The sequence below is a fragment of the Melanotaenia boesemani genome, chromosome 2, assembly GCF_017639745.1.
Source record: "Melanotaenia boesemani isolate fMelBoe1 chromosome 2, fMelBoe1.pri, whole genome shotgun sequence".
In the NCBI taxonomy this organism is placed as follows: domain Eukaryota; kingdom Metazoa; phylum Chordata; class Actinopteri; order Atheriniformes; family Melanotaeniidae; genus Melanotaenia; species Melanotaenia boesemani.
In genome coordinates this window covers 17,542,525-17,557,370 of record NC_055683.1, presented here as the reverse complement: position 1 = coordinate 17,557,370, position 14,846 = coordinate 17,542,525, and the positions used below count along the sequence as shown (strand labels likewise).

The following is a 14,846-nucleotide window of genomic DNA, read 5'->3' as shown; positions in this document are numbered from 1 at the left end:
GATGGATCTGCAGCAAACAGTCAATGTTTAAAAGTAAAATATTTAAGTTTCACATACTGTACTATTAGGGAGTCTTTGACCCTGGGATGGGAACCACTGATGTACAAAACAGCAAGAGCTGATGCAGCAAAAGAGGTGTAAGATGTCCGAAGCTGCAGCAGCGCTACATTTATGTCACACTTATTGTACTGGTGGAACTGGTGTGTAATGTTGGTACCAAAACCACGTAGGAAACCAATGAAAATGTATTTATTATTTATTCTTTTCCTACACCGCTCATCCCAGTTTGGGTCGCTGGGGAAGCTGGAGCCTGTCCCAGCAATTAGCAGGCGAGAGGCAGGTACACCTGGACAGGTCACCAGTCCATCACAGGACCAACACAGAAACACAAACAACTGCTCATGTTCAGTCCCAGAGAGAATTTAAAGTGACCAGTTAACCTAACATGCATGTCTTTGGGCTGTAGGAGGAAGCCAGAGCATCCAGAGAGAACCAACGCTTACACTGTTCAAACTCCTCTCCAGCCAGGGTTCAAACCAGTGACCTTCATGCTGCGAGGCCCAATGAAAATGAAAGTCCGTAATCTAAGTCTGACAACAACAAAGCTCCTGAACTCACCACAAATACAATAATACAGAGATTTGTTTCTTATGACTCTGATATGGCCCTTCATTTAGTTTCCCACTAATTTAGTCATTATGGACGGTTTCTTCTTTTCGTATTTATATAAAACACTTATTTCTATGTATTTTTCTACTAAAAATAATGTTATTTAAAAATGTATTTAAATCTTGCACTGAGTTTTACAGATTAGTTTCAGCATCCGTCTCTCCCATTTCAAGTTTCCTTTTATAAGCTGATAAAAGTTAGCCCAGAAAGTAAGGAAATGTGTGTTTGGTTGATTGTTTCTTTAATATTTTCTTTAATAACACCAGTTGGTCTTGAAAAGCTTGGTTGAAAAGCTTTGTTAGTCACAAGTACAATGAGGTATAACCAGTAATGCCATTGGTAGTGCCCCCCTCATTGTAAAGGTGACTAATCAGGCTTTCCAACCATACATAATATAACACTAACTGGAGGTTTATAAAGAAGAAAAACTGAATACACATAATTTTTTTCTTACTTTTCATGCTAAGTTTACAAAAAAAAAATAAAAAAATAACTCAATCCCAGAGACAACCTCACCTCCAGTCTTTCAGGGTTCTTGTTGGCAAATCTCTTTTGAATGGCAAAGAATTGGAAGGAAAACAGGTTTTGACAACCTTCCAAGCTGGCAGAGGAGGTTTTATATTCCCTTCAAGCTGTCTGCACAACTGAAATCTAGCTGTAACCTTAGAGCATTGAAAAAGTAAAAAAAAAAACACCCATGAAAACAGCAGAAAACAATTAAGACTAAATTCCTGATGGAGTACTTGTAAGTAGCTTATAGTAAATTAGATTTGGCCACAGTCTGCTTCCTGTTATAGATGCAGGACTGTTGCGGGGACGGAGGACACAGAGGTTGTATTGTAAAAGCCGAAGAGCCCCTGAAGTCTGTGCCAGGGGGCTTCCACATGAGGTACACTGGTATCTATGGACATTAATTCAAGAACTAACGTTGTTAGATTTCTTCTAAAAATATAGTAAAGACTTTTTTTTTTTTTCATTACTCAGCTCAGACTGAAAGATTTGCAGAGAAGTCCACAAAAGCATCTCATACGCCGGCCGTCTTTATCCTTTTCAAATTCTCTGTTAAGCCTGTTGAGTTACTATTTGTGTTCTCACTGACCTGGACAGGCTCTGATTTGGATAGATGAGGGATTGAAGGCGACTAACTTGTCAGGTAATGAACAGATAAAGTCCTTTCCAGAAGCAGCAGCCAAATAGCCGACTCCTCTCTTAATTCCATCTGGCCCCGGGCCTCGCAGTCAAAGCGACTCAAGACAAGGAGAGAATGCCGTTTCAGTGCTGATGGCTGACGTCTGCTGCTGTAAGGGCATTATGTCACTCGCTGCCAGCTGCACTCTGCATTAACACACTGTTGTGGTTTACTGAATTATCCGGGCTGATCTAGAGACTCTAAATGTCTCTGCAGCGTGAGTTAATTACCTCCACCAAGGAGGTTGCTTCAGCTCAGAAAGTGATGGAAGAGGTTTCGTGAAAATTTTACCAGAAGTGGGCCATGGCCTAACTGAGATATGATTAATTTTTGATGTGAATCTGGATCCAGGAATGTTTTATTCAGACCTGGCAGCAGTTTGCAATATGGGACTGCACTCGTTCTACATGGTAACATGCAGTTCTTCTACTGGAGCAGATTTTTTTTATTTTAAATATGTTTTAAGGAGTGTAAAGGTTGCATGTTGGGATGGGACCACCATGTATGACTGCTATCTACATGACTTTGGTTTAGTTTGGTTAAAAGGTTGTTCAAAATTATAAAACTTGTTGGAGAAGGAGGGAGGTCAGGAAAGAAAAAGGACTGAATCATAAGAAATCATATTGTAGCACTAAGGAAAGGATCAGTGCCCTGATGTTGCCTATCCATTCTCCTCTGAGCTTATCAGTCCATTTATCAATGCAAGCAGGCACACTGATTGGAAAATAACATCAATTATGTGCATTTATATAAAACAAAGTCATGGTAAAAAGAAAATTTGACTCCACTTGGCAAAGAAAGCCCAGATGAAAACATATTTTTCATTTTCTCCCATTTAGACGGTGACTGTAGCTACAGCTAACATTAGCTCTCAGGCTGCTAACGGCGCTGAGTGTTAGTGGGCCGTAACATATTAGCGATGAAAGGCTGCAACCATTTCTTGAAGGACCATCACATTTCAGACATCAGAAAAGAAGAAGAGGGACTGGAACAGAAATAAATACAGGATATATACAGACTTACTGGAGACTTTATCAGGTACACTTTGCTTTTTCCAGGTTAGAACCCCCTTTACTTTCAGAACTGCCTTTATTCTTGGTGTCATAGATTCAACAAGTTGTTGGAAACATTCCTCAGAGATTTCACTTCATATTGACATGACATCATCACACATTTGCTGCACAAGTTAGTTACAGAGTTTTAAAGAAGCAGGTTAAACCGGCCAGTACTCTTATAATACAATTCCCATTATAATGTTTGCTTTTTTTACTTTCAATATAAAACAGTTGCTCCTACCTCATGGTCAGTATTGATGAGCCAATTTTAGCATACTAGCCCACACTGTAAAACATTATCATAGGAGTTTTGATGTGCATCTGTTTTACCACTGTGTCTTTTCTCTCCCCCCCTCCAGTTTCCTGCCCCACCTGTCATGCTTCTGTCAGCCAGTCAGTACCATCTGTTGCCATTGGCTGACTGCTGAAGGGGCAGCCAGTGAACGCTGAGCAGGCTGACAGGTCTGATGTACGCCTCCTTGTCCTGTGATTGGCCGCTGGATGAGACTGTGGCTGAATGGAGCCAACATTTAACAAGCAGGACAGCAGCTCATCAGACAGAGATGAGAAAGGGTGAGATGGATGCCACATGAAGGACTGTCTGCGTTTGTTTGTCCATAGCTGATGTAAACATGAAAGTAGAGATTGAAAGGAAAGATGAAAGCATGGGTATGGACAAATGGATAAAAGATGAACAGGTTGATTTAGCAGAACGATGGAGGTTAGAAGGTAAAACGGATGCTGTCTAGTAGGATTTGAGAAAATGCATGATAAGTGTAATTTTAGAGGAGGTTAAAAGGAAGCCATGTGCATGAAGACCAACAGGTGCAGTCACACATTAACAGACTCATTCTGCCCCTCGCTGCTGCAGAGTTCAGGGCTGCAGAAGCAAATCCAGACAGTCCAGCTTAAGTCCCAGTAGAAACAGTCAGTAGAAACCCTGATAATATTCGCCTTCTTTTTCTTTTCTCCTGTTTTGTTGCATTTCACATCTTTTATGACATTTATTTATGACATGGACCCATGAAAAATATGTCATACCACAGCTTCTCAGTCAGACTGGGTCTGCAGAGGAAAGTACCCCAACAGCTACAGTTGCCCCAAATTATGGAACCACTTGTTCCTGCATGTTCATCAGGTCTCATTTGGAAACACAATATAGCTTGTAAATTCTTATGAAAAATGCATTTTTTGTCTTTATTTCAACTGACTTTTATTACTTTTATTAATTTATTTTTAGTTAACATGTGTCAAGCCCGGCTCGATAGGGTTTGACAAGAAGGAAGCGGGACAACAAAGAATGCCAATTAAAGTATAATTTATTTAAAGAAAGTGATCAAATTAAATAAACGGAGATTAACAGTGTATCCTATGTGTATAATCTGTAGCATCAGTAGTGTATGGGAGTGTTGGTTGTGGGAAGGTGTTGTGTGTGAAAGCTAAAGTGGACAAACTAATGAGTGCACAAACAAAGGAAGCGCTGCAGGCCTGCAGCCTGGCGCAAGCCGAGCGCCAAAACCGTAGGGCAAGGGGCCCGCGCAGGTGTGAACGGTCTGGTATTTAATCCCAATGGGGCCACGCCCCCGCCAGGTAGCGCGGGAGGAATGGAGCAGAAGACTGGCCACCTGAGAAGAGGAGGACAGAGGCGGAGAGAGGAAGAGGCAGAGCAGGAGACAGGGCTGGAAGCAAAAGTTAAAGCCCCCAGAGACGGACAAAATACAGCCTGCTCTGGGGTTGTCACACATGTCCATAATGTCAGTTGCTTTTTTATTATTGAGTAAAGGTAACTTGATCATGATGCTGCCACCGCCATGCTTCACTATGAGGATAGTGTTAATGGGTTTGTGCTGCATATGCTGTTTTTTTAATGGCCAATTCAGTTTTAATCTCATTTGACCAGAGTGCTTGCATTGATGTATTTTGGGAGTTTCTGGTGTTGGTGAACTCCAAACATGCTTTTATGTTTATTTCTTGAAACAATGACAAAGACAAAGATCCCTGGTCTATTAAGACCAGCGATCTCAAACTCCAGTCCTCCAGCAGGATTTAAATGCTTCCCTGCTCCAACACACTTGATTTTAAATAAAACAACCTGTTAAGTTCTACACAATGACTCATGGACCACATCCCAAAAGCTGCTCTACTGGACTGAGATCTGGTGGCTGTGGAGGCCGTTGGAGTCCAGTAAACTCATTGTCATGTTCTAGAAAGCAGCTGGAGATGATCTGAGCTTTGTGACATGGTGCATTATCCTGCTGGAAGTAGCATCAGAAGATGCTCCACTGTGGTCATAAAGGGATGGACATGGTCAGCAACAATACTCAGGCAGGCTGTGCTGGTTAAACCAGGCCATGTTGGTACTAAGGGGCCCAAAGTGGGCCAAGAAAATATCCCCCCACACCGTTACACCACCAGCAGCCTGAAGCGTTGATCCAAGGCAGGATGGATCCATGTTTTCATGATGTTTCCACCAGATTCTGAGCCTAGTATCTGAATGTGGAGCTGAAATCAAGACTCATCAGACCAGCAACGTTTCTCCATCTTCTATTGTCCAGTGTTGGTGAGTCTGTGTGAATTGTAGCTTCAGTTTCCTGTTCATAGCTGGCAGGAGGCACCCGGTGTGGTCCTCTGCTGCTGTAGCCCATCTGCTTCAAGGCTGAACGTGTTGTGTGTTCAGAGATGCTGGTCTGCACAACTTGGTTGGAACCAGTGCTGATTTGACTTCCTGTTGTCTTTCTATCACCTCCAACCAGTCTGCCCATTCTCCTCTGACCTCTGACATCAGCAACTGCTGTTTACTGGATATTTTCTCTTCTTCAGACATTCTCTGGAAACCCTATCGATGGTTATCTGTGAAAATCTCAGTAAATACTCAGACCAACAACCACTTAAATCCTCTTTTTTCCTCATTCTGAAGCTGTTTGAACTTCATCGAGTCATCTTCACCACGTCTACATGACTACATGTGTTGAGTTGCTGCCATGTGATTGACTGATATTTGTTTTAAGGAACAGCTGAACATGTGAACCTGATGAAGTGAGTGAAATTTGAACTGAGCTCATGAAATTATACTTGAACTAAACTTGTTTGCTTTCTTTTTTAAGCGCACTTATATTACCTCACTCAGTTGTAGTAATACCATTTTTAATCATAGTCATCAAACTTCAGACTTCCGCTGTAAATAACCTCAAACTTTCTTATTGTTTACTCATTCTTATCATTTATACATACCATATTTGTATATGCTGTGTGTTAAAATGTGTGTGTGTGCTCCTGTGCTGTGAGTATGTTTGTATGTGTGGATTAGTGAGCCTGGATTAGAAGCATGGAGGGCAGATGGAACCACAGAAAGCAGAGGACAGCTCAGGACACCTCATCAACGGGGGATTTTAGCCATGTATCATTGCGCATGTGTGTTTCACACACTGCGTCACTGAGCCCTCACGTGTTCTTGTGAGAGCAGCCTCATGCTCTCAGCCTTCCCAGCTTTCATTTCTGAGTCACACAGCATTCCTCATACAACAGCACGCACGCACACACACGCACACACACATCACACCACATAGCTGGGAGCTGAAATAGAAATAATGTGTGTTTGTTTGTGTCAGAATTAACTTAGAATATTTCAGGAGGCAGTTGGCTTTCAACAAAACAATTCACTTAACATCTAAATAAAAGGATTGCAGCCATGTGTGTGGCCGTGAGTGTGTGCATCTAAGTACTGCAGGGCTTTTAGAGGCTTTACTTCATTCTGCAAATGAGAGGATTGTATTTTTGTGCTTAGAAAATCCTTGTGTAAAGGAGAATACTGAGGTCTGTGTCAGCTTTTTTCAAAGGCGCAAGAGTTCAAAATCATGTGATGGATTCTGAATCCAGCAACAAATGAATCTTTTTCAGTACCATAACAAGAATTCTCTGGTTTGGCTTTCAGCTTTTTGTAAGGAAAACATGATGATGAGACTAAAGTTGGACAGATAAATAGTGGATTAAATCCAAGTGTCTGTGTACATGTCCATGACTGACTGTGTTACGGATGCTGCATGATGCAGCAGACGAGACTGCTGGATGGTTCTAACTCTTCAAAGACGTGGCCTCTGGCAGGGAATCTGGATTTCATGCACATGACTGGAGTGTCTCTGCAGATGAAGGACCTCAAATTTCTGTCATGTGTTTCTGCCTTTGCTTTATTTATTAAATAATAGCACATTAAGCTATAAATAACCAAAACCTCCACTTTTGTCTCTTTTACTGCAAACACGTACATTATCAGTATGTTTATAGTTACTGAGCCAGCTTTTTATGAACAACCTGAAATTTCTTGAGGAAAATGGTTGTCGTTTCTATTTTGCTTTAGTTTAACATTTAGCTTAATAACTTATAAAATGATCCATGAAATGGTGACAAGAATCTGGAACTGAAAAATAAGCATTTTATTCTATGATCAGAGTAATTTGTTTAGATCTATTAGTTATTTTAAATCCAGGTATGTGTATGTGTTCATCTCAGTGAAGTAATTCTCACCACCTGAACTGGCTTACCTCATAATACAAACTGAAGATCTATTAATCCTTTAGGCACTGGAGTTTTTTAAGCTTAAAGTTTCACTGTGTGTGTGTGTTTGTGTGTGTGTGTGTGTGTTAAATTACAGTGGCTTTAAACTTAAAGACGTGGGCTTATGGTTGTAAAACAACAGGGTGAATAATTACTGACAGCAGGTTTAACCAACAGCTGTAACCTTTTTAAACTAAATATCATGCTTATATAATTAATATGCCAGTTTTCATTATTAATTAATATTTAGATATAGAGCCAGTGGCTGTGATGTTAGACACCGTTTATTATTTATGCATGATCCCGGGTGCCATGAGGAACTTCCTGTTTCTCTGTAACCTGTGCTTGCTTTCTTCCAAACACAGTTAGCATAGCAACACAAATATAAACATAAATATAAATATACACAAATATCTGCAAAGTGTTAAACAGTCCAGACGTTAAATCAGCATGAAATCAGAGCGTCGCTGCGACAGAGCCCTACACATCACATACACGGAAAATTAAAGTGTTGATTTGCGTGCTGATTGTGATGTTGTGGGCATAAAGAGGCTCCATGTCCTTCAGATCACAAAGTGGGCTTCATCCTGTTTGAGGACCAAATCAGCCGCTGATGATGGCAACTGCTCTACGAACATATGCATTAGATGTTTTTATTTGAAGTCTTTACGCACATTCTGCTCCTGAATGTCACAATCTACGACTAAATGTCAGTAAATGTGCTATAAGCTCTGATATGTGGCAGCTTTTCATGTTAGAAAATTCTGACTTCCTAAAATAAAGATAAATATCTTTTATCTTGTGTCTGTTCTCAGCCAGTCATGACTATATTAGCATTAGATGGTATGTCAAAGAAACAAAAAGCCTTTATTCCTCCTCCATTTCATTACAAAAAGACATCTATCTCTCCTTAACTTCTCTCTTTTTTCTGCTACAGCATGCTTCACGAGCCTCTTGGCAATTTGCTTTTTTTTCAAATTTGTGAGTAATTTAGTAAAAGGAGGTGTTTTCTTAATGACCATACATCCCCAAAGCTGTGTTTTTAATAGCAGCTGCCCTTATGAATCTGAATGTAATGACCTGTTGACATGCTCCGTCAATTGGATGAGAGACAAACAGGTAATTTTGCCGTAATTTTCCTTTTCTAACCCTGGTAATGAGGAAGATGATGCACATGATGTTGAGACAATATACAGGGATGTGTAAAGGGGGCTTCCAGTCAAACAAAGGGCTGAGGGGTTAATTAGTGATGGGGGTGCTGTCATGTGCTTCTTGCATAATTCACGGCCAGGATGATAAAAATGGAAGACACATAAATAAAAGGGGTTGGTGGTGGTGCTTAACCTGCTTCAGGGCATCGTCGACAGGAGAGATGTAAAAGCAGTTTAGAGTAGAGACTAACGGGGTGTTACTGGTGAGGAATAAATGAAGATGGCACATAGCATTAATTAAAAAAGCTCTTTCAGGATGAACATCTCTTTGGAATGAACAGTATGTGAACATTATCTCTGCAAAGTGATGATATGAAGCAGAAGAAAATGAAAGAGGTTTTAGTTCAGACAGATAAGATGAGGTCTTCATTTTGGCCCAGTTTAGCACCGTCTATTCTCAACGTTTCCTCAACAAGTTTTAGATATGCTGTGTTTGGTTTCATCCAAACATGCTGCTGTGTATTATGAGGAAACATTTCCACTTTGATCTGGTCTGTCCAAAGGACCTTTTTCCAGTAGTTTTGTGTTTGGTTGCAGCTTTGCAACCTTAAGCTGGGCTGCATGCTTCTTTTTAGAGACTTTCTCCTGCAATCCTTTTAACAACTCACACCTCCATCCATCCATCTTCTATAACGTTTATTCTAATGCAGGGTGGCAGGGGCTGGAATCTATCCCAGCCATCACTTGGTGAGAGGCAGGGTACACCCTGGACCAGTACATAGAGGCACACAACCTCTTTACCACCACTGAGAATTTATAATCTATCATGCATGTCTTTGGACTGTGGGAGGAACCAGACTTGAACCTGGAGAGTTCCCATTCATACAAGAGGAAAACATGCAAACTCCACACAGGAAGGCCCTTGTTTGTCACACAGTAACACACACACATATCAACATATTACACCATTGGCCTTGTGACAGCTGTATGATATAACATTGTGAGCTACAGACAGGGATTTTCCTCAAGAGATGTAATCTCATGTATATCATTTATTTAAGCGTGACTATGGTCCATCACATAAGATCCGGTGTACTGTCTTCAGATCAGCAACAACAGGCAGCTATGTACTGTAAATCAGTTTTATCTTCCCTTTTTCACAGCTTGTCCTCTGACTGAAAGAGAGGCCATACATGCCTGAACGCTTACTGTAAAAGCCACTGGCACACAGCAGTTGTTGGCCGGCTTAGAGCTATCGTAGACCAAGCAGGTGCTGGATTACAGTCAAAGATTCCTCTGTTAACAGAGGAAGAAAGAGAAAGTTGGTGCTTTGCAAGACAGAGGACCTGTCATGTGATCTAACTCAGGAAGTGCGAGTAGGGAGACACAGCTGTGACAGTATTACCTAACCGAACATGGAAGATGTCCTAGAGGGCATCTTCCATGTTCAAAACATCCTACTTTGCAATGCAAGCTTAATGTTTAGGGCAAGCTCCTCCAGAGTCATGAAAGACAGAGAGTAAAATCCACTGTGATGCATAAAGTGAACTTTAAATGTAGAAATGGAAAGAGCACCCCATTAGGAATACTCTACAGAGCCAGAGGAAACTGTTCTTGCAGATCTCTTTAAAAGCAGCTTAAACTTTGGCTTAAACTGGCAGTACTTGTAATTTTACATAATTTAATAAAGGTTATCTCCACTTTAACAAGTGCAGATAATTAGCTTAATTTGGCTTTTTGCAAAGGGAACAGCAGTAACCAGCAACACTTTGATTCAGTTAGTGTCATCCTGTTCTACAGGCTTGCTGCCAGCCTTCCTGTGTTTGATGGAAAGGAAAGGTTTGGGCCAGTATTCCTGTCATCACGTCTTCCTCCGGTGGCTCTGGAGAGGATTCCCTGTTAAGGGACCAGAGCTCCCAGTTTCAGACTCTTTAGACAAGAGTAGCTTCCAGCCCGAACATAGGAATCAGGCACCTGTGTCAGCTCTCTAGCTCTCTTCTCTACAACTCTATGGGCCTGACCTAGTAAAGGTTTGCATGTGTGGAAACATGTGCAAACTTGACTGCATGAGCAGGAACATGTTGCAGTTTATTTACTAACCAGGCGCACAAAGGATTGCGTCTGTTAAATGGGCAATATTTGTCTTATATTTTATTTACCTCCTCCTAACCTCATCTGGTGTCCTTGTGGTTTGGCCAGCCACATTTACTGTTTAGCAAAAACTCTTCCATACTGAAGTCATTCTGCAGACGTTTAGATTTCTTTGCTGGAGCTCAGCAATATTTTTATTTACCTCATCCACTAATATCTGTATCTCCATCAGGTCAAATTTCATTCTGCGTTTGCGACCTTCCTGCTCCTCCTCTAAAATTTCCATGGCAACGACAACATAAACGAAATCCTCGCTTGCATTCTGCTGTTTGCGCTTGTTATCAGTTGTGGCAACATTCTTAGTTGATAACCTGCAAATCTATTTGTGTGCACATGCAATGTTTTGCTCTCTATCAGGGATCTTAATAAATCAGGGTCATTGTCTGTACAGTGTGTGCAGAATTATTAGGCAAATGAGTATTTTGACCACATCATCCTCTTTAAGCATGTTGTCCTACTCCAACCAGTACAGGCTTGAAAGCCTACTACCAATTAAGCATATCAGGTGATGTGCATCTCTGTAATGAGAAGAGGTGTGGTCTAATGACATCAACACCCTATATCAGGTGTGCATAATTATTAGGCAACTTCCATTCCTTTGGCAAAATGGGTCAGAAGAGAGATTTGACGGACTCTGAAAAGTCAAAAATAGTGAGATGTCTTGCAGAGGGATGCAGCACTCTTAAAATTGCCAAGCTTTTGAGGCGTGATCATCGAACAATCAAGCGTTTCATTCAAAATAGTCAACAGGGTCGCAAGAAGCGTGTTGAAAAAACAAGGCGCAAAATAACTGCCCATGAAGTGAGGAAAATCAAGCGTGAAGCTGCCAAGATGCCATTGGCCACCAGTTTTGCCATATTTCAGAGCTGCAACATCACTGGAGTGCCAAGAAGCACAAGGTGTGCAATACTTAGGGACATGGCCAAGGTAAGGAAGGCTGAAAAACGACCACCACTGAACAAGACACACAAGATAAAACGTCAAGACTGGATCAAGAAATATCATCAGACTGATTTTTCTAAGGTTTTATGGACTGATGAAATGAGAGTGAGTCTTGATGGGCCAGATGGATGGGCCCGTCGCTGGATCAGTACAGGGCAGAGAGCTCCGCTCCACTCAGACCCCAGCAAGGTGGAGGTGGGGTACTGGTATGGGCTCGTATCATCAAAGATGAGCTTGTGGGACCTTTTCGGGTTGAGGATGGAGTCAAGCTCAACTCCCAGTCCTACTGCCAGTTTCTGGAAGACACCTTCTTCAAGCAGTGGTACAGGAAGAAGTCAGCATCGTTCAAGAAAAACATGATTTTCATGCAGGACAATGCTCCATCACACGCATCCAAGTATTCCACTGTGTGGCTGGCCAGAAAAGGTCTAAAAGAAGAAAAAATAATGATCTTGGCCACCTTGTTCACCAGATCTTAACCCCATAGAGAACCTGTGGTCCCTCATCAAATGTGAGATCTACAGGGAGGGAAAACAGTACACCTCTCTGAACAGTGTCTGGGAGGCTGTGGTTGCTGCTGCACGCAATGTTGATCGTGAACAGATCAAGACACTGACAGAATCTATGGATGGCAGGCTTTTGAGTGTCCTCACAAAGAAAGGTGGTTATATTGGTCCCTGATTTGTTTTTGTTTTGTTTTTGAATGCCAGAAATGTATATTTGTAAATTTTGAGTTGTTATATTGGTTTCCCTGGTGAAAATAAATAAGTGAAATGGGTATATATTTGGTTTTTGTTAAGTTGCCTAATAATTATGCACAGTAATAGTCACCTGCACACACAGATAACCTCCTAAGATACTAAAACTAAAAAGAGCCCCACTCCAACTTCCAAAAATATTCAGCTTTGATATTTATGAGTCTTTTGTGTTCATTGCAAACATAGTAGTTGTTCTATAATAAAATTAATCCTCAAAAATACAACTTGCCTAATAATTCTGCACACCCTGTACAGTTGTGCATCCAACAACCAACAGATCTTGAATACCATCTACAATACAAGATTTCTTCTGCCATGAGCTTAAAAATCAAAGATAAACCTCAATTGTTTTCATTTTTATTATTTAAATCCTCTACATCTGGATGGTGTAAGTTGTCTGACATGCCCCCGAGTGGATAATCTATTAAATGTGATGGTTAAGTACCAGAAAAGGTGGGAAATTTTTAGCACAATTGTTGCATGGTCGAACTTCAAATGAACAATTCTTTCAAAACTAAACATCCCAATGAACCCAACATCAAACCAGGGAATCCTGAGTGATTCTGCAAGCTGTGTATCAATTTAGATTCATCCAGTAAGCAGCTGGACATTTCAGCCAACAAACCTGCAGCAGTGTGTGATGCTGTCATGTAAGTATGCAGCAAAATTTCTGAGGAATGTTTCCACCACCTTGTTGAACCTATGATACCAAGAATTAAGGCAGTTCTGAAGGTAAAACCCAGTCCAAGCAGGGTGGATCTGATGAATTTGATACCTTAATGTTTTTTAACAGCTTAACATTGAGTCCACTGTAGATCTTATTGTAGAGCAGTGTTTCCCCTACCATCATACTGGTGGAGTGCCCCGCCCTCCGTACGAGACCCGCCGCCCCACCTACACGGTCAACTTAATTAATTTTGATCTGGTTTTCTATACAGCAGAGTCACAGCAGAAGTTATTTTCCCTTTCCTCTAGAACAGGTTTATGCTTTGTTCTTTTATTTAAAAGCTTCACTCTGACGCGATCACAGACACACACAGATACATGCCCTTGCACACAGCTGAACACACTTCCGCCAGCAGACAGAGCACACATCGGAAAACACGTCAACCAGCTGAAAATCGGACACAAATATGAGCGTTTTTTAAACTTAAGCCCAAGTATTTCTCCCTAACTGTGGTGTTAAGCCAAGAACGTCGTGTACACCCTGGGAACGTGCACAGCTGAGCGCCAGTGTCATTGTAGTGATTTCTGAGTTGTATTACGGTTTAAAATTGATCCAATATTATTTGTAGGTTTCATTAACGTCAACAAGTTATCTGAGATCTGAACCTTAAGAACATTTACAGCGACTCCACTAAATGAGCCAGTTTTCATCAGGACATTTAAAAAATGTTCTGATGAAAACCCGGTTTTTGTCATTTAGCCCAAGATTGACCTAATGGCTTGTTGGAGGTCTTATTGGGTGCTTCTAGTTTTTTAATCTTTTACCTAAGCTATAAGCATCCACAATCATTTTCCTAAGACCGTAAAGGAGATTTGAAGGGATTTGTCTGAGTATATCCCCTTGCGCTTTATCCAAGGATCTAATGCTTCCTTCTTACGATGCACATTTATGTGGATTGTATGTCAAGTAATTTACATGCTTTGCACAAAGGTGGTGAATAGTCTCATCTTTGTTTGATGATATTTACAATGTAAATGTTAGCCTATATTTTTCCAAATATTGCTTTTCAGATTATTAGATGTCATGATGATCCTTAAAGGATGGTTTCACTGTTTGGTTTTCTTATTTTCCTTCTTTAGCCCAGAGGTTGCTAGGATATAGAGTTGGTCAAACTGCTATAGATCTCCCTTTACAAGATAACAAAGCAAACTGCTTGAAACAGTTTGATGATTCCATGTATACCAGGGATCACCAACCCCAAACCTCTTGGGCCAGTGTCCTGTGGGTTTTAGTTTTCCTGGTGCAACACCTGATTCAAATGAAATGATTTTCCAACAGCTTGCTGTCAAGGTCTGCACAAATTTGAGTCAGCTGTGACACCACCAGGAAAACACCTAAAGCCTGCAGGACACCAGCCCAAGAGGTCCAGAGCATAGGCCGTATATAAAAGATGGACGGAGCCTGCGTGACGTCACCCGTAGGTTTCTGAAGAGCAAAAGTAAAGCTCGTTGGGCGATCCCATCGTCGCCATCTTGGCAGCGTCACATGTGTCGTTAGTCCCAGAAAATCCAAAAATGGGCAAAGAGGTGGAGCTGAGAGTGGGACTGTGAAGGTGGGGGTGGATGATTGACAACCATCAAACTCCGAGCTGCCTGTAGTTAAGAGCTAACCGAGCTAACCCTGAGCAATAGTAGCTAACCAGCTAACGGAGGT

At 41.2% G+C, this 14,846-nt stretch overlaps 1 protein-coding gene across 2 annotated transcripts in view; it reads left to right on the top strand.

The window, feature by feature from the left end:
- The window catches only part of LOC121646471 (thyroid hormone receptor alpha), a 108,950-nt gene that overhangs the window by 62,605 nt on the left and 31,499 nt on the right, over positions 1-14,846 (top strand). For both annotated transcript variants that reach the window (XM_041995455.1, XM_041995447.1), the window contains exon 3: positions 3,273-3,486. In XM_041995455.1, the coding sequence (XP_041851389.1) occupies positions 3,431-3,486 (56 nt within the window). In that variant the 5' untranslated portion in view covers positions 3,273-3,430. The remainder of the gene's footprint in view (positions 1-3,272; positions 3,487-14,846) is intronic.